Source organism: Rhinoderma darwinii, chromosome 12 (assembly GCF_050947455.1).
Source record: "Rhinoderma darwinii isolate aRhiDar2 chromosome 12, aRhiDar2.hap1, whole genome shotgun sequence".
NCBI lineage: Eukaryota > Metazoa > Chordata > Amphibia > Anura > Rhinodermatidae > Rhinoderma > Rhinoderma darwinii.
This window is the reverse complement of record NC_134698.1, coordinates 17,531,453-17,552,247: the sequence shown is the minus strand read 5'-3', so window position 1 is coordinate 17,552,247 and position 20,795 is coordinate 17,531,453. Positions and strand designations below refer to the sequence as shown.

Sequence of the window (20,795 nt, the reverse complement as noted above, 5' to 3'; positions counted from 1 at the left end):
GAACTACTGTCCCGTACTGAAAACATGATTACAGTACGGGACAGTTGTCCCACAGCGAGGCAGGGACTCCTAGCGTCGTACATAACTATGATGCTAGGAGCCCGGCTCCCTGCAGTGTGTTCGGTCCGGGACTTGCGGCCGAAATACGTTCCGTCCTTTACGGACCGAACATGCTCGTGTGAACCCAGCCTTAGAGGTTGGGCATAGAAGTGTCAAATGAGGTTGAACACCAATAAACGTAAGGTAATCCACTCTATTTTACTCGGCTGACTGATTTACAGATACATGAATAGCACTACTGACTCCATTATGTTATCAGTTATAATAAGGACTTCAACCTGTCCAAAGCAATTAGGTAAATATATCTGTATTAATAACAAGGTCATAAACAGGGTTGTTGTTTTTTTTTATAACATTCACAAGTTTGTGCTTTAGAATAGAATATCAAGCAAAAAATACAAAACAACTATTTATGCCTTTATTTAGTAACATCATTAAATAAAACACAAGCCGTCATATTGTTCAGTGCACTTTTGACATTAGTTTTACACTTAAAAATAATCAATATAGGTCAGTTAAGGTAAAGAAGAAATGTGCTTATTTCTGATCATATTATATACAATAGACATGAGTAGATATTTATATCGCCACATATTTCCACTTTGCAACTATTTTCTTTGTATTGCTCCAAAGAATCTAAAATAAAAATGAAATCAAATTTTCAAAGTCTGGGGTTATCCAGGTTATTAAAATTGATGGCCTATCCTTAGGATTGGGCCATCAATATTAGATCAGCGGGGGTCCAACAGGCAGCACCGCCGCCGATCAGTTGTTTGAAGGGACAGTGGTGTACTGTACAAATGGAACGGCGCGTGCAAATACGAACAAAAATAAGAACCATGTAAAAAATGAAGAGGCTGCGGAGCTCGTAGGAACCGCCGCAGCCCCTTCAAACAACTGATTGGCGGGATGCTGCCTATCGGACTCCCACTGATCTAATATTAATGGCCTATCCTAAGGATAGGCCATCAATTTTAATAACCTGGATAACCCCAGACTATTTGCAAATTTGATTATTTTTTTTATTACATTTTTCCTACGAGCGCCGCAGCCTCTTCACTCTTTACATGGTTCTTATTTCTGTTCGTATTTGCACGCGCCGTTCCATTTGTACAGTGCACCACTATCCCCCTCAAACAACTGATCTGTGGGGGTGCTGACAGTCAGACCCCAACCGATCTAATATTGATTGTCTATTCGAAGGAAAAAGCATCCATTTTAATAACCTGGATAACCCATTTAATAAAATTAAAAAAATCGCCTACCGTTTTCTGTCTACAGCTTCTATGGAGGCCTATATGTTCCCATGGCAACAGACTACAAATAAACCCTGTGTAGTCTGATCCTGTAGTCATATTTCCTTAACCTAACAAATGTAAGTTAGGGGATCAGACAAACACAAGTTGGTTTATAGTCTGTTAGCAAAGAGATGCATAGGTCTGCAACGTAGCCGAAGACACAAAATGGTAGGTGATTTTCAATTAAAACTATTTGTAAACTTCTTCAATTTTTCATTTTAGATTCATTGGAGAAATAATAATAAAAAAAACTATTGCAACCACACCTCTAGAAAAACATTTTTTCAATGCGATTTTGGGTGGTCGTCTCAATGAGGTTTCTCCGTATATATTTATGTATCCCCACATAAATACTGCTTATGATGCTTCAAATATGTCAACAATTAAGTATGAAAAAGAAAATGATTTTATTTATAAATTAAATATATACGCACGCACATCGACAAACAAACAGCGGAATGCAGTGGTTCACAGTGATGGCAGAATACGTAAACTTCAATATTAAATGCAGAATGTATGCTTGTTATTAGACTCATTTTATAGCTACACAGAATACATGACAAAATAAAAAAATATTGGTTCACCTCCAGTGAAGTTAGATCTTCCCACTGTTTGCGTGTCAGGTTAATGTATTATTTAGGGAATTCTCACTTTCCCATGTGCGGTTTCAATATCCAAGGAGATGAATATCAGTCATGATGGATAACAAAGGTTTAAAAGGTTCACTAGTCACAGCATCATCTGCCCACATACAAACGTATTTAAAGTAAGACAATTCATTGCGCAAGAAATGTCACTAGGGAACGTGAAATCAAATTAAAATAAAACTCCTAGGTCGCTTTCCCATGGGACGGATACGCTGCATAGAAACCACGCAGCGTATCCGACCTGGAACCCGCAGTACATTCCGTCCAAAAACCGCACCACAATGGAGGACGGAGTTTTAACTGCGGAATGCAGTGGTAAAAAACGCTCTTACGTAGACCGTTGTGATTGGCTGCAGCGGTCATATGGGATGCAACCTCTTCCCAGGAGGCCAGACTGCAGGAAGGAGGGCGTTTTGGGTAAGTATGATTTTGTTTTCTTTCCGTAGTTGCAATTTTTGCGGGGTAATCGCTGCGAATAGGCCGCAAAAGTCGCAACACTTGGCTTTCTGTTGTGGGTTTTGCATCCCCATTGAATTCAATGGGGAAAACCCGCAACGGAAAATCTACAAAAATGCAGCATAAATTGACGTGCTGCGGAATTAAATTCCGCATCGCAGGACAAAGGTATTAACGTTTAGGCCCCATGCACACGAACGTGCTTTTGCGGCCGCAATTCCCACGAAAATCCACGGGAGAATTGCGGCCCTATTCATTCCTATGGGGCCATGCACTCGACCGTGGTTTTCACGGTCCGTGCATGGCCCAGGAGCCCGGACCGCAGAAAGAACAGGCATGTCTTATTACGGCCGTGTTGAAAATAATGGCCGTGGCCATGTGCAGGGCCTGTGATTTGCGGGCGGCTCGCGGCTGTCACTCCGTGGCCGGCCGACCCGAAAATCACGGCCGTGCACATGGCTACGGTCGTGTGCATGAGCCCTCCAGTTGTTTTTCTGCAGTGTGGGCATGAGATTTTCTGAATCTCATCCACTTTGCTGCTACTATAAACGTTGTGGAATTTCTAAGCCCGGACTGCCGCTACAACTTCAAAAAGGGAATCTGTCAGCAGTTTTGAGACCTCATATATAGGGGAGGGCTTTGTAACTATACCTTTAGTCTAGGTGATGCAAGACCAAGAAAATCGATATTTAATTCCGCTGGTGCCGCGTTTACAAGAGCCACTAAGGTGGGTACGTGATGTGCAAGTGCTGCTTGGCTCTCCTCACTACACGCTGCCATCCCCCGCCCCACTAGTCTGAGCGACGTAGTACAAATAATCAGCGTGGATTTTAGATCACGCTACGGATTTTTAATTCCGCAGGATGCCCATTATGTTGCGGAAAATCGTGCGGATTTTCGCAGTGGATTTCCCTCTTTGCAATGCAAAGGGGGAAATCCATAGCAATATTTGCATGTAACACATGCAGATTTGAGTCTACGTCTGAACCTAGCCTAAGAGTCAATGATGCTGAACATACAGTACATAGATTATTGTTCCCTTAACATAATTCTACTTCATTTTTCTTTCTCTGTGACTGATTGTCTTTAAAATTATGTTCTTAGCTACCCATAGATACTAGAATAATGACATCAGGATTTTTCAAACAATCTAATGTGTGTGGGGGTTTCCGGACTGTCCCTAGACGGCATATATCACTATTGCTTGTCGCTGCCAGAAGTGTCCGGCTTTAACCGACCTCCCTCTCACCATTGAAAAAAGCTTACACGCAATACTAGCGAGCATATTTATGGGGGTGTGGGGGAAGGAAACTTTTGTCAGGCAACTTTTTTTTTGTGTATGGCCAGCTTTAGTGTTACTGGAAAAGAAAATTAAATTATGATATGGCAATAATGATAGAAGCTAATAAAATGGAACCTGGTCTTGAATCAGAGTCAGAAAGTGTAAATTAAAAAACATTTTTACTCAAATTAAAGAGAACATAAATTACTTTACATTTTCTATGTCTGGACTCTTTAAAACTTGACTGTAAAAGTAAAATAAACAGGAGTAGTTGTTCAAAAAGTTTAAGTTAACACTGGCCTGTATTCAGCGAGAGCAAACAGGAGGCAGCGGATTCAGCTGGCATCTATATTATCTGACTGCAAAAGGGCATAAAAATAATATTTAAATGTTTAGCTAAAATACTTAAAATCATAGTAAAGAAAAGTAGATTTTTTTAATTTTTTTTTAAGCACAATATCAGTTTGTACTAAGGCACAAAAAAGAGGCTATATGTGGCTGTTGTTTGAGACCAGGGTTCAAGGGTCATTGCTGACTTTGGCCCCACATGTATACTATATGTAGTCCCAGAAAATAGAGAACACATATGTCCGTATTTACATTATATCAATCTGCAGTAGAAATGACAAGATCCCAACCCTGCAATGACTCTTCCTACATTATATGGATACATGTACATATACCCCCTTCATATTATTTCATGACTAAAATGTGATCCTTTTAATAAAACTAATCTGTGTCATGGCGCAGACAGGAATGTTTAAGGTAAATTCTCTGTACTGATTGTAGACATCATCTCTTTAATGGTGGCGGCGCTTTCCTTATCCTGTTCAAAAAGAAAAAAAGTTTTTGGGGATGTTATTCAGATGAAACAAGTTACATAGGTTTATAAGGTTAAAAAAAGACACAGGTCCATCAACTCCAACCTATAATCCTACTGTGTTAATCCAGAGGAAGGCAAAACCCCCATGAGGTGGATGACAATTTCCTCATTAGGGTAAAAATTCCTCCCTGACTCCAAATACAGCAATCAGAATAAATCCCGGGATCAACGTCCCATCTCCATTATCTAATATTCATAACTTTTAATATTATATTTTTCATGAAAGGCATCAAGGCCCTTCATGAACTTGTTCAAATAATCAGCCATCACAACATCCTGTGGCAGAGAGTTCCATAGTCTCACTGCTCTTACTCTAAAGAATCCTTGTCTGTGACGGTGGTGAATTTTTTTTTCTTCTAGACGTAGAGGATGCCCCCTTGTCCTTGTTACAGGCTTTGGTGTAAAAAGATCATTACAAAGATTTCTGTACTGTCCAATTATATATTTGTACATTGTAATTAGATCGCCCCTAAGCCGTATTTTTTCTAAACTGAATAGCCCCAAGTGTGATAACCTTTCTTGGTACTGCAATACGACCATTCCCTTAATTACCTTGGTCGCCCTTCTTTGCACCTGTTCTAGTTCAGCCATATCCTTCTTATACACAGATGCCCAAAATTGTACACAATGTTCCATGTGTGGTCTGACTAGTGATTTGCATAGAGGCAAAACTATGTTCTTGTCACGAGCATCTATGCCTCGATTGATGCATCCCATGATTTTATTTTCCTTGGCAGCAGCTGCCTGGCACTTGTTTCTAAAGGTAAATGTACTGTCCACCAATATCCCCAAGTTTTTTTAGTAGCAGTTTTACCCAGTGTTTTACCATTTAATGCATAATTGTAAAATCTGTTTCCTTGGACCAAGTGTATAACCTTACATTTATCCACATGAAACTATATTTTCCATTTCTCTGCCCAAACCTCCAGCTTCCCCAAATCCCTCTGTGCTGTTACGTTCTCCTCCTCCGTGGTGTTACGTCCTCCTCCTCCGTGGTGTTACGTCCTCCTCCTCCGCGGTGTTACGTCCTCCTCCTCCTCCGCGGTGTTACGTCGTCCTCCTCCTCCGTGGTTTTACGTCGTCCTCCTCCTCCGTGGTTTTACGTCGTCCTCCTCCTCCGTGGTGTTACGTTCTCCTCCTCTGCAGTATTTCGTTCTCCTCCTCTGTGTTGATTACTTTACAGAGCTTAGCATCATTTGCAAATACTGAAATTATACTCTGTAAACCCTCTACAAGGTCATTTATAAACATATTAAAAAGAAGAGGGCCCAGTACTGACCCCTGCGGAACCTGACTGGTAACTTCGACCCACTCGGAGGATGTACCATTAATAACCACCCTCTGTTTTCTATCACTGAGCCAGTCATTATCCAATTACATCGATTTTCCCCCAGTCCCAGCATTTTCATTTTATATACCAACCTTTTATGCGGCACGGTGTCAAACGCCTTTGAAAAGTCTAGATACACCACATCCACAGCCTTACCCAGGTGCAGTCTAGAACTTACCTCCCCATGGAAGATAATCACATTGGTTTGACAGGACCGATCCCTCATAAACACATGCTGATGAGGCGTTAACAACCGATTTGTATTAAGATACTTGAAAATAGAATCTATTAGAAAACCCTCAAATATTTTACCCACAATGGAGATTAAACTTATAGGTCTATAGTTCCTGGGATGTCTGTTAAGGATCTGCCAGGCACAGCTTCTGTATCCACGCCCATAGGTAATCAGTCTGCACCTGCTTCTATGTCTGTGAGACTGACTCCATCTTCCACCACTCAGGATGGCAGGCTTAGGAGTGGGAGAGCCTATCACAGCCTGGCCAGACGGAGCTAGCTCCCGCCCTCTGTCTATTTATACCTGCCTTTCCTGTTCCTCCTTTGCTTGTAATTCTTCTCTGTTGGTTTCCTGGCCCTGCTGCAGCTTCTTGAACTACTTGTCCCTGCTTCGTATTGACCCTGGCTTACTGACTACTCTTCTGCTCTGCGTTTGGTACCTCGTACACTCCTGGTTTGACTCGACTTGTTCACTACTCTCCTGCTCTGCGTTTGGCACCTCGTACTCTCCTGGTTTGACTCGGCTCGTTTTCTACTCGTGTTGCTCACGGTGTTGCCGTGGGCAACTGCCCCGCTTCCCTTTGTTCTGTGTTTCCTTGTCTGGTTGTCTGTCGTGCACTTACTGAGTGTAGGGACCGTCGCCCAGTTGTACCCCGTCACCTAGGGCGGGTCGTTGCAAGTAGGCAGGGACTGAGTGGCGGGTAGATTAGGGCTCACTTGTCTGTTTCCCTATCCCTGTCATTACAATGTCTTTTTGACCCCTTTTTGAATATTGGCACCACATTTGCTATGTGTCAGTCCAGTTCTAAGTTGCAATAGAAAAGATAAAGTTACCATGACAAGGTACCTTGTCGAAAGGAAAGAAGGCATCACAATAATCATAGATGGGGATTCTTTACTGTAAGAGCGGTGAGACTATGGAACTTTCTGCCACAGGATGTTGCGATAGTTGATTCATCGATCAAGTTTAAGAAGGGCCTTGATGCCTTTCTTGAGGACTTCTGACGTATAAGGCTGCTATGTACATCACTGCATAGGCACACAGTGGGATACGTCATCCATACTGCCCCTGCCTGCCATACTGGTGACAGAAGTGTCAGGAGGATTAGGATGTGAAGATGAGACACAGGCAGTGCAGATACACCTCTGGGGCAGCAATAAAGCATAGGGGGGAGAGGGAGGCTAAAACCACAGATCATCATCATCTGCAGCCAGTCACTATCCGGAGTCTTGACAACAGCCCGGGGTATACACACTGTCACCTCAGGGCTCCTGGCCGTCTGCAGGGTGCACTGCTCTCAAAGAGGGATCCCTCTGTCCACAGCTTCCGGCAGGAGAACAAGCCGCATGAATACAAGGCAGGCAGCTGCATCAGTGGAGAGGGGCTGCTACATGAGATGGAACCCGAATCTGAACACTCACTGTCCGTATATGGACTATTAAGTCACTGGAGCTGCCTTGGAAAGATCCATTAACATAACTGTAGCTGCCTGAACACCGGGTGTCTTCAGTGGCGCCCCTTGTGTGGGAGTTGATCTATTGTGGCGAGGACCACAGGTTGACTATTATATGGCTGTGATCTATATGAAGCCTAAAGACGTCTCCTGCCTATGTGCAAGTGCATTCCCTTCTTCACCTGCGAGTGACAGCTCCATCTGCCCAGCTGTGGGCGAAATACAGACCCAGGCCCGCACCGGGTGACTACCACAACTGTCGCCAACTGTTTTCCCTGTTTTGAGGGGAGCAGGGGGGCTGCAGGTGCTGTCTATATATCCTCTAACTGTCCATGTATTATAACTGTCCATATATAGCTATATCAATGGCGGTTTCCCAGGGATGGATATGTATAATAGAGGGCCTGTGACAGATGCCATACAGTGTCATCTATCACCCATATGCTATTATGGCATCCGTTAAATGTAAGTGATTTTTATTCTTACTGGCAACTGAGGTATGCAATAGTGTAGTCTTTTTTTTTTTCCCTGGTACACTGACAGCCTGACGGAGGCCAGCAGGACACTCTTTTGGCCTCCATCTAACAATGGAAGCCTTCCCGACATACACGATAAGCATAGAAGAAAAACGTAATGTGAATGGGGCCTTATGGGTACTAGATTCTGGCGATGGGATGTTGATCCAGGGGTTTACACCGGTTGCCATATTTCGGGTCGGGGAGGAATTCATTCCCCTATATGGGGCAAATGGCATCCGGCTCATGGGGGTTTTTTGCATTCCTCTAGAACACCACCGTAGGATAGACATTTCTTTTTCCAACCTTATCAACAATGTTACGTAAAAACCCTTTAATATATATGAAAATAATCTGACACACCCAGATTTTTTGTTAAAAAGCTCAACTGCGAAAGTTACATGTAATGCAGTGTTGAGCAACTGGCAAGTCCCCCAGTCCTGCCGACATCATCAGCGCGGCCGCAGGTGGTACCATCACTCAATCAGACTGGCGGCTGGAAGATGAGAGTCTTCTTCATGGGGGGAGAAATGCTGTGGCTGCACTGTATATAGAAGGATTCGACAGCAAAGTAAGTAGCGGGCATTTGGGTTCACTGTAAATGGGATATGCGCATGTTTTCAAAGTACATGGGGATTTCTGTGGTTTCACTATTTGGGGGCATGTGGCAGCACTTTATATTGACGAAATGGGGTGACCTACACATGGGACAGTAATGGCTTGCACTATAAATGGGTGCAATTTGGCTGACATAGTATTTGAGAGCTCTGTGTAAACTTTATATTTGGGGCATGTGACTATCATTGTATGGGGTGCTGCATCTTAACATTATGTGCACCCTGTACATGGCACTGGGGGAGGGATGGCAGTGCAGGTTAAAATCCCTCTTTAGTCTATCTAAAGGTTGGGAGGTATGCAGTCATATTGCACCTGGCTGCCCCCAACTTGCACTGGGGCCCCTCTTGCCACATCCCATAAATAAATTTAATGAAGTCCATGCTGTGTGTTCTGCACTCACCTCCTGGCCTGTATACATACACTGGTCAGAGAGCTTAAAGAGGCTCTGTCACCAGATTTTGCAGCCCCTATCTGCTATTGCAACAGATCGGCGCTGCAATGTAGATTACAGTAACGTTTTTATTTTTAAAAAACGAGCATTTTTGGCCAAGTTATGACCATTTTCGTATTTATGCAAATGAGGCTTGCAAAAGTACAACTGGGCGTGTTGAAAAGTAAAAGTACAACTGGGCGTGTATTATGTGCGTACATCGGGGCGTGTTTACTACTTTTACTAGCTGGGCGTTGTGTATAGAAGTGTCATCCACTTCTCTTCACAACGCCCAGCTTCTGGCAGTGCAGATCTGTGACGTCACTCACAGGTCCTGCATCGTGTCGGCACCAGAGGCTACAGTTGATTCTGCAGCAGCATCAGCATTTGCAGGTAAGTAGCTACATGGACTTACCTGCAAACGCCGATGCTGCTGCAGAATCATCTGTAGCCTCTGGTGCCGACACGATGCAGGACCTGTGAGTGACGTCACAGATCTGCACTGACAGAAGCTGGGCGTTGTGAAGAGAAGTGGATGACACTTCTATACACAACGCCCAGCTAGTAAAAGTAGTAAACACGCCCCGATGTACGCACATAATACACGCCCAGTTGTACTTTTACTTTTCAACACGCCCAGTTGTACTTTTGCAAGCCTCATTTGCATAAATACGAAAATGGTCATAACTTGGCCAAAAATGCTCGTTTTTTTAAAATAAAAACGTTACTGTAATCTACATTGCAGCGCCGATCTGTTGCAATAGCAGATAGGGGCTGCAAAATCTGGTGACAGAGCCTCTTTAATTCTAATTTATATATGTAAGTTGAGCAAAATACACATATTTGGTACCACATTTATGACAAATTATTTGATAGGTCATGTGTCTGATCGGTGGGTGTCCCAAGAACAGTCTCATGTCTAGCGGTTTCCATATCTTTAAATTAACGGACAAAATGTATTGAAATCTCACAGCTCCTCATCATTCAAGAACCGCCTAAAAATGTCTGTATCCAAGCTAAATTCAATATAAGTGAGATGACAAGAATCAATACTTACTTCCTTTGTGTGGTCAGGAAGTTCTACAGCCAATTTCAACCAATGGGCAGCATCACTAGTGTTCCCCAAGTCCCTATAACACTTGAGAGAAAAGACAAGGTATGTTTTTTTTCACTTCATAAGTCATTAGGGTCTGTTCACATCGGCGTTCGGTTTCCATTCTGTCGGAGGAACCCATCAACGGAAAGGCAAACGGAAACCATAGCTTCTGTTTGCATTACCATTGACTTCAAGGAAAATGCTTCCGTTGCAAATGGTTTCTGTTCCGTAAGTTGTTTTTTTTTGTTACGGAATCAATAGCTTACTGCGCTATTGTTTCCGCCCAAAAAAACTTAAACCTTACAGAATAGAGACATATGGAAACCATTACCAACTGAAGTATTACCATTGAAATCAATGGTAATGCAAATGGAAGCTATGGTTTCCGTTTGCCTTTCCGTTGATAGGTTCCTCCGATGGAAAAGGCTGACGGAACTCCTCAACAGAAACCGAACGCTGTTGTGAACAGGCCCTAATCCCATTCAGATTCTGACAATATATTAATAGTTTCCAGACATATTTTGTTCATTTTAAGAACCTATCCCTGAATAATAGGAGTCTGTCAGCTCGTTTTAGACTAACAAACGCCTGGCACCGCTAGTTAGCGATAAGGTCAAGAAGGATCAACACATCAGTGAGGTGGATCTTAGGCCTTGCATTAGGGTACAAAAGAAAATGTTAACTTGCCGTGCGCAATATGCTAATTAGGTTGGAGATGGCTCCAACCACTCCCCTCCCTACTGCACCTCTGCTTGTCTTCATCATCATACAAGCAGAGCCGTCAATCAACTGCAGTGGTTGGAGCTCTAGATGCCGGACACTTCCTGGCTCGGCAGACTCTCGAACCTAATTGGTATACACCGCGTGGTAGAATAGAAGTTACTTTTGACCCTGATGCACGACCTATGTTCCACCTAGCTGGTATGTACATCTTCCTTTATCACTAACTGGTGGTGCCAGATTAGCCTAAAATGTGCTGTCAGACTTCATTGAAGGTTCTGTTTGTAACTATGCTGGATACTCACAAATCAAAATACACAAGAGACTGTCACATAAATATAATTTTTATGACAATAAGTTACATTTAAAAATATAAACGGTTTAAAGTAGTGACTTTATAGATGGATCTATAGGATATCATAGCATGTTAAGAGGATGACCTAGAACATTTCTTTACAATTACTTGCTTAACTGTATGTTCACCTAAATTAAAAAATACACACACATTTTTTACAATAAACAATAAAATAAAAGTCTCAATACATAAAATATACACATATTCGGTATCGTCGCAACCGTAATAATCTGCACAACAAATTTATAGCCTCATTTATAATGTGTACGCTGTAAAAAAAAACCCACAAACAACTGCTTTCCCTCATTTAGTAATGTGAGGCACTGGTGTGATGAATTCAGGAATTAACCCGATCATGTACCTCACACATTAACCCAATGTTGTCCATTATGACTGTGAGAAACAAGATCGGGTTAATTACTATTAATGTGAGGCACATGGAGGTTCAAAATTCAGCACACTTCGCGCCTCACATCAGAAAATGAAAGATTTTTTTGTTTTTTTTATTATTGTTGGCAAAGTATCGAGAATCGAAATACTACACAAAGTATCGGTATCGAAGTCCAAATTCTGGTATCGCGACAACCCTACCTAGGATATGATTGCAATACATACAAAAGTCTTAATACTTCATTTATTAGCTGGGATTGAAGTCTCTCCGGAGGCCAGATAACTAATAGATTATATTTATGTACCAGAACTTCATTTATAAGAACTGTGAGGTTCCCAGAGAATGTCTGTTATTTAATATGAAGGACAAAGTATGAGTTATAACACCAGAACTGCGGATGTAGTCTGTCGCAAATGTCAGAATTCTTCCCACAATCTAATGAAGTAGAGATTGATATAACGTAGCTTATAGGAAAAGCACAATAAAGCCAGTGTGTCAGGCTGATATACCACTTATAAAGAGACTTTACTACTCCCCAGCGCACCGCTCTCCGGCACACATCCAAATTCTCAAATACATCCTATTACGCTCCACACAAATTTGGAAAAAACATCTTAGAAATGTCTTCAAGATGAAAACACAAAATAAATGTAATTTAAAATAAATGTAATATTAAGAGTCAGTATGTGAGTAAAGGAAACAACATCTTTATATGTTTAGGACTGGTAACCTTATATACAAAGCTTAGAAAAAGTGCAAAAATGCTGTATATGAGAAAAGCATAGAGACTGCGGCTTTCTCTAGAATACATAAACTATATAATGAACACAGTCCTGGAAAAACCTTTGAAAGACATTTTTATTTAAAAAAAAGTTAGTGGGTTTTGTGCATCTTTCTAAATACTTACTAAAAATAATTTTTACTTTTTGAGATACAGCTGCTTTGTATACTGTATACAGAGCAGCTGTATCTAGCGCTGACACCTTAATCCGTCATGTCAGCGGCACTGACGGGTTCAGTGTCAGCGGGTCATACGTGTCTCTGACACGCAGGATCAATATGTTACCGATCACCTCCAAGATCATACCTTAGATGTGATCGATAACAGGTCGATCCTGCGTGTCGACCCGCCGACACTGAACCAGTGAGTCCTGCCGACCTGACGGATACAGATTTCAGTGCTAGATACAACTGCTCTGTATACAGGATACAAAGCAGCTGTATCTCAAAAAGTTAAAATAATTTTTAATAAAAAGCAATTAGAAGGTTGCACCAATCACACTGATATACATTTTTATATGAAAAACAAAACTAAGTTATCAAAGGTCTACATAGCCTTTAATATAATAAACTAGAGAAAAAGAGTCCATATATATCCACATATGAAAAAATTACACATCTTTATTAGTAACATCAAAATACATAAAATTACAAGAACAGAGAATCTAAAATTAAATCCTTGACTAAGTCACAAGTACCTATATTGAACAGAGTATATTAAATTACATTTGAGTGTATAGACTTTATTAATGTTCGAAATTACTCCTACACGGTACATCTACATGAATAAGATGCAAATACAGAAAGTACAACAGAACAGACTGAGTAATATTGAAAAGTACATAGACCCGCGTTTGCCTAAAGAGACTAGTGTCCTTAGGACTAGTCTCTTTAGGCAAACGCGGGTCTATGTACTTTTCAATATTACTCAGTCTGTTCTGTTGTACTTCCTGTATTTGCATCTTATTCATGTAGATGTACCGTGTAGGAGTAATTTCGAACATTAATAAAGTCTATACACTCAAATGTAATTTAATATACTCTGTTCAATATAGGTACTTGTGACTTAGTCAAGGATTTAATTTTAGATTCTCTGTTCTTGTAATTTTATGTATTTTGATGTTACTAATAAAGATGTGTAATTTTTTCATATGTGGATATATATGGACTCTTTTTCTCTAGTTTATTATATATTGTTAGTCTTTATCTCTAATTGTGTTCATGGGTGGTTGAGATTTGTCTCCCACCTTTATACTTATGTCCTGTGAGACTTTGCGTCTAATTAATAGCCTTTAATATGTAGCCAGTCAGATATCGATTTGCTGGTGTGCTTGGGAACATTGTCCGGTTGCATGACACAATTTTGGCCTACCTTAATCTGCCGAACCGATGACCTTACATTTGTCTCAAGAATATTCACATTCAATGCCATAAATCTCAAACTTGGATTTATCAGTAAATAGGACCTTTTCCAGGGATCTCCTATCCACCATGCCTTAACCCATGCCAAATGTTTAGAACCACTTAGCCAGAATATATAAAATACAGTGCAGTGAAAAACATATTTTCTTCTCTTTTTGTATATTTATCATAATTTAGTGTTTCAGATCGACAAACTACTTTTAATGTTAGACAAATATTACCCAAGTAAACACAAAATGTGGTTTGTGTTTTAATGGAGGATTTCATTTATTGAAGAAAACATGGTGCTAAGCCCTTCATGGCCTTATGTGAAAAAGTAAATGCCCCCTTATCTACAAAAATAACCAGTTGACCAAATTCAATGGACACCGATTTAATTTCACTAGCAACACACAGGCAGGATTACTGCCGGACCTGTTGAATCTAAACATCACTTAAAGAGGCTCTGTCACCAGATTTTGCAAGCCCTATCTCCTATTGCAGCAGATCGGCGCTGCAATGTAGATTACAGTAACGTTTTTATTTTTAAAAAACGAGCATTTTTGGCCAAGTTATGACCATTTTTATATTTATGTAAATGAGGCTTTCTAAAGTACAACTGGGCGTGTTTAAAGTAAAAGTACAACTGGGCGTGTATTATGTGCGTACATCTGGGCGTTTTTACTTCTTTTACTAGCTGGGCGTTGTGTATAGAAGTATCATCCACTTCTCTTCAGAACGCCCAGCTTCTGGCAGTGCAGACACAGCGTGTTCTCGAGAGATCACGCTGTGACGTCACTCACTTCCTGCCCCAGGTCCTGCATCGTGTCGGACGAGCGAGGACACATCGGCACCAGAGGCTACAGTTGATTCTGCAGCAGCATCAGCGTTTGCAGGTAAGTCGATGTAGCTACTTACCTGCAAACGCTGATGCTGCTGCAGAATCGCTAGTGCAGTGTAAATGAATGGAGAGGAGTGTATGATGCCGATTGGTCAGCGTCATGCACTCCTCTGTACAACGCCCACTTGGTCGAAAGTAAAAGTACGCCCACTTGGGCATTAAGAAAGCTCATTAGCATAAACCAAAATCGCTCCTAACGTTGTGAAAAAAGATCGTTTTTTTAAAATAAAAAGCACTGCTGTCACCTACATTACAGCGCCGATCTCCTTATATAGGAGATAGGGCACTTATGTGGTGACAGAGTCTCTTTAAAGAGGCTCTGTCACCAGAATCTCAAATCCCTATCTCCTATTGCATGTGATCGGCGCTGCAATGTAGAGAACAGTAACGTTTTGTTTTTTAAAACGTTCATTTTTTGGCCAAGTTATGAGCTATTTTATATATATGCATCTTACTAGAACGATGTGCAGCCAGATACACAAGTGTCCTGATAATGAATACACATGAAATCCAGCCTGGACGTCATGTGTACTCAGAATCCTGACACTTCTGAATCTTTTCTGTGAGATTGAAGCAAGCCACTCGTAATCTCGCGAGATTTCGGAGGTAAACGAGATTTTGTTTGTCTTGCGAGTCAGAAGTGTCAGGATTCTCAATACACATGACGTCCAGGCTGGATGGTCATGTGTATTCATTATCAGGACACTAGATTAACGTTAATCAAAAGTCCTGATAATGAATACACATGACCATCCAGCCTGGACGTCATGTGTATTGAGAATCCTGACACTTCTGACTCTTTTCTCTGAGATTTCCAGCAAGACAAACAAAATCTCGTTTACCTCCGAAATCTCGCGAGATTACGAGTGGCTTGCTGCAATCTCACAGAAAAGATTCAGAAGTGTCAGGATTCTGAGTACACATGACGTCCAGGCTGGATTTCATGTGTATTCATTATCAGGACACTTGTGTATGTGGCTGCAGATCGTTCTAGTAAGAACGCTGTGCTGCTTGTAAATGAATGGAGAGGAGTGTATGATGCTGACTGGTCACGGATTGGTCAGCGTCATACACATAAACACGCCCAGTTAAAAACACAATACACGCCCAGTTGGACATAACGAAAAAAAAACGCCCAGTTGTCCATTTCAAAGCTCATTTGCATATATATATATAAAATAGCTCATAACTTGGCCAAAAATGAACGTTTTAAAAAAACAAAAAAAAAACGTTACTGTTATCTACAATGCAGCGCCGATCACATGCAATAGGAGATAGGGATTTGAGAATCTGGTGACAGAACCTCTTTAAGCAATACCTTAAAAAACGGCAGTTTATGCTTGAAAACCCTCCAATGTAGGAGAAATATAACAAAACTGCAAAGAAGAGCGAGCCAAAATTCTTCCACAGCAATTTTAAAAACTCATTGCAAACGTTTGATTGCAGTTGTTACTGCCAAGGGTGACACAACCAGTTATTAGGTTTAGGGGGCAATTACTTTTTCCCATTGGTGATATTGGAATGACCGTTTAAAGGTTAACTAAACTAAAAAAAAAATAATATATATATATATATATATATATATATATATATATGTGTGTGTATGTATGTATATGGTACATGACACGCTAGATAAATATACTTACAGTTTCGATAGGATATCACATATTTAAGTGGCTTTCGGGACGCAGCGTATATTTTGCCTCACTGAACTCTGAGGCCATTATTTTCTGGTGTTGCTGTGAGAGAGGTCTAGTATTTCAGAATGTATTTTCTTTTAATTAATATTTTTAGTACATATAACATAGCGTTTAACCCCTTACCGCTGCAGCCTGTTTTGCCTTTCATGACAGAGCCTCATTTTTCAAATCTGACAAGTCTCACTTTATGTAGTTATAACTTTGTAGTGATTTTACTTATCCAAGCGATTCTGAGAGTGCTTTCTCGTGACACATTGTACTTTATATTAGTGGTAAAATTTGGTAGATATATTCAAAATGTATTTATGAAAATCACCAAAATGTAGGCAAATTTTTTTGAATTTAATTGTATCTGCTTAGAAAACAGATAGTAATACTGCTGTTTGGTCACACGGCAGGGCTCAGAAGGGAAAGAGCGCCATTTGGCTTTTCGAATGCAAATTTTATTGGATTGATTTCTAGGCGCCATGTTGCATTTGCAGAGTTGCTGAGGTACCAGAACAGTGGAAAACCCTGAGAAGTGACTCCATTTGGAAACTATACCCCTTGAGGAATTCATCTCGGGCTATAGTGAGCATTTTAACCCCAAAGGTTTTTGCTGAATTAATTAGAATTGGGCAGTGAAAATGAAAACATTTAGTTTTTTTCAAATAACGCTGCACCTTTTTGAGACCTTTCCTTCTTTGTAGTTTGGGAAAGTGTTGCCCTGGTATAATACGGGCGCACTCGCTTCCAGCAGATGTTCTATGGCCCTCCTCTTACTGGTTCTCAAATATCCGGATAACCACTTCTTGAAACTGAAGAAACGTTTCCCTCTGGTCTGCAAGTTTTTTCATCCCGGCCTTTCTAGAGCCATAACGTTTTATTGTTTTTCCATCAACATAGCCATATGAGGGATTTTTTTTTTTGTGGGACAAGTTGTAGATTTTTCTGGTACTATTTTGGGACACGTGATTTTTTTAATCACTTTTTATTTACATTTTTAAATGCAATTCTAGAATTGTTTTTTTTCAGCATTCACAGTGCGCGATAAGTTACACGTCAACTTTATTCTGCGGGTTGATCCAATTAGGGCAATACCAAATTTAGATTGATTTTATTGTGCAAAAGCTACAATATATAAAAAAAAAAAACTCATTTGTTTTCTGTGTCGCCATATTCTACGAGCCTAACTTTTTTCTTGCCTCAACAAAGCTGTGTAAGTGCTTGTTTTTTGCAGGACGGGCTGTAGTTTTTTATTGGTATTATTTTGGGGTAAATTAAGACTTTTTGATTACTTTTCATTTTTTGGAGATGTGACCTAAAAACATAATTTTTTTTCTTACGGCGTTTAACGTGTGGAATAAAATACGTGATTGTTTTATAGTTCGGGTCGTTACGGACGAAGCAATACCAATTATATATAGTTTTTTTTATTTTTTCCACCAATAAAATACTTACACTACCGTTCAAAAGTTTAGGGTCACTTAGAAATTTCCTTATTTTTGAAAGAAAAGCACAGTTTTTTTCAATGAAGATAACATTAAATTAATCAGAAATACACTCTATACATTGTTAATGTGCTAAATGACTATTCTAGCTGCAAACGTTTGGTTTTTAATGCAATATCTACATAGGTGTATAGAGGCCCATTTCCAGCAACCATCACTCCAGTGTTCTAATGGTACATTGTGTTTGCTAACTGTGTTAGAAGGCTAATGGATGATTAGAAAACACTTGAAAACCCTTGTGCAATTATGTTAGCACCGCTGTAAACAGTTTTGCTGTTTAGAGGAGCTATAAAACTGACGTTCCTTTGAGCTAGTTGAGAATCTGGAGCATTACATTTGTGGGTTCAATTAAACTCTCCAAATGGCTAGAAAAAGAGAGCTTTCATGTGAAACTCGACAGTCTATTCTTGTTCTTAGAAATGAAGGCTATTCCATGCGAGAAATTGCCAAGAAACTGAAGATTTCCTACAACGGTGTGTACTACTCCCTTCAGAGGACAGCACAAACAGGCTCTAACCAGAGTAGAAAGAGAAGTGGGAGGCCCCGCTGCACAACTGAGCAACAAGACAAGTACATTAGAGTCTCTAGTTTGAGAAATAGACGCCTCACAGGTCCTCAACTGGCAGCTTCATTAAATAGTACCCGCAAAACGCCAGTGTCAACATCTACAGTGAAGAGGCGACTCCGGAATGCTGGCCTTCAGGGCAGAGTGGCAAAGAAAAAGCCATATCTGAGACTGGCTAATAAAAGGAAAAGATTAATATGGGCATAAGCACACAGACATTGGACAGAGGAAGATTGGAAAAAAGTGTTATGGAGAGACGAATCAAAGTTTGAGGTGTTTGGATCACACAGAAGAACATTTGTGAGACGCAGAACAACTGAAAAGATGCTGGAAGAGTGCCTGACGCCATCTGTCAAGCATGGTGGAGGTAATGTGATGGTCTGGGGTTGCTTTGGTGCTGGTTAAGTGGGAGATTTGTACAAGGTAAAAGGGATTTTGAATAAGGAAGGCTATCCCTCCATTTTGCAACGACATGCCATACCCTGTGGACAGCGCTTGATTGGAGCCAATTTCATCCTACAGCAGGACAATGACCCAAAGCACACCTCCAAATGATGCAAGAACTATTTAGGGAAGAAGCAGGCAGCTGGTATTCTATCTGTAATGGAGTGGCCAGCGCAGTCACCAGATCTCAACCCCATAGAGCTGTTGTGGGAGCAGCTTGACCGTATGGTACGCAAGAAGTGCCCATCAAGCCAATCCAACTTGTGGGAGGGCCTTCTGGAAGCATGGGGTGAAATTTCTCCCGATTACCTCAGCAAATTAACAGCTAAAATACCAAAGGTCTGCAATGCTGTAATTGCTGCAAATGGAGCATTCTTTGGCGAAAGCAAAGTTTGAAGGAGAAAATTATTATTTCAAATAAAAATCATTATTTCTAACCTTGTCAATGTCTTGACTATATTTTCTAGTCATTTTGCAACTCATTTGATAAATATAAGTGTGAGTTTTCATGGAAAACACAAAATTGTCTGGGTGACCCCAAACTTTTGAACGGTAGTGTATTATTGGTAAAAAGGCCATTTTGGGGTTTGTATACATTATTATTAACTTTTTTTTTTAGTTCCACTAGGGAACTTGCACTACTGATCTCTATACTAATACACTGCACTACCTATGGAGTGCAATGTATTAGAGCTGTCAGTTATACACTGACAGGAAGTCTATTAGGTCCCACCTCCAGGGGGACCTAATAGCCTTCTATACTTGGCAGACCAGGAGGCCATTGTTAGGCCAAGCAACCATTAGCACCCGCGATAGAGTTGCACGGTTGCCGATTGGCTACAAGCCCCTTAGATGCCGCGGTCGCTATTGACCACAGCATCTAAGGGGTCAACCGGGCGGATTGGAGACTAGCTCCGGTCATGGACATTACAGCAGGGTGTCAGCAGTAATTTATAGCTGGTGGTGTACACTGTGGCGTAACCGTATTGCGGTTTGTGAGAACCACTCCCTGATAGTGTCGTATACATAAAGCGCATGTCGAGAAAGGGTTAAAGGGGTTGGCCGGTTTCAGCAAATTTATGTTATTTTTTGTATAATTTAAAGTTATACACATTTCCAATATACTTTTTGTATTGATTCCTCACAGTTTCCTAGATCTCTGCTTGTTGTCATTCAGTAGGAATGTTCATTGTTTTCTTCCAGTGGATAAAATTCTGTCCATGGTCATGAGATCAAGGTATGCCCTCAAATTTGCCCTAACAGGGATTTTCTCAGGACAGCCCTGTGGGCTGACGATCGAGGGGCAAAGGGAGAACCCCTCCCTTGTTAATGGGATTAATCCTGGCCTTTGCCACGGGGTGGTGGCTGTCAATAGATAAAGCAACTCAACCTCTAAGAACAAATACACAAAGACCCCTTCCTTTATTCCTTTGGTATTTCTGGTTCACAATTCACCACCTCTTCTACAATTTCAACTTTTTAAATTCTTCTACTTGTAATGGATGTCATTCAGAATTTTTTTTCGATCAAAAATATAATAAAACAATTGTAACCAAGTGATGTAATTTCATCATCATATGTAGATAATTACGTTATACGATAACTTGCAATTATTGTTTATGTATTGTTTATGTAAGAATTAGCACTTACCTTTGCAATGTTAACTCTTGTGGCCTTGGAAAATCCTGGTGACAGCTCTTCAGCCTTTACGGAAAAAAAAAACAAAACAGCAAAATATGACATAA

General features: G+C 40.7%; 1 protein-coding gene across 1 annotated transcript in view; it reads right to left on the bottom strand.

Moving 5' to 3' along the window:
* Positions 1-464: 464 nt before the first annotated feature.
* Positions 465-20,795, bottom strand: part of RMDN3 (regulator of microtubule dynamics 3) — an 86,850-nt gene continuing 66,519 nt past the window's right edge. The window contains exons 11-13 of the mRNA XM_075844940.1: positions 20,701-20,754; positions 10,265-10,345; positions 465-4,569 (exon numbers count right to left, since the gene is read on the bottom strand). Coding sequence (XP_075701055.1) covers positions 4,504-4,569; positions 10,265-10,345; positions 20,701-20,754 — 201 coding nt within the window. The 3' untranslated portion in view covers positions 465-4,503. The remainder of the gene's footprint in view (positions 4,570-10,264; positions 10,346-20,700; positions 20,755-20,795) is intronic.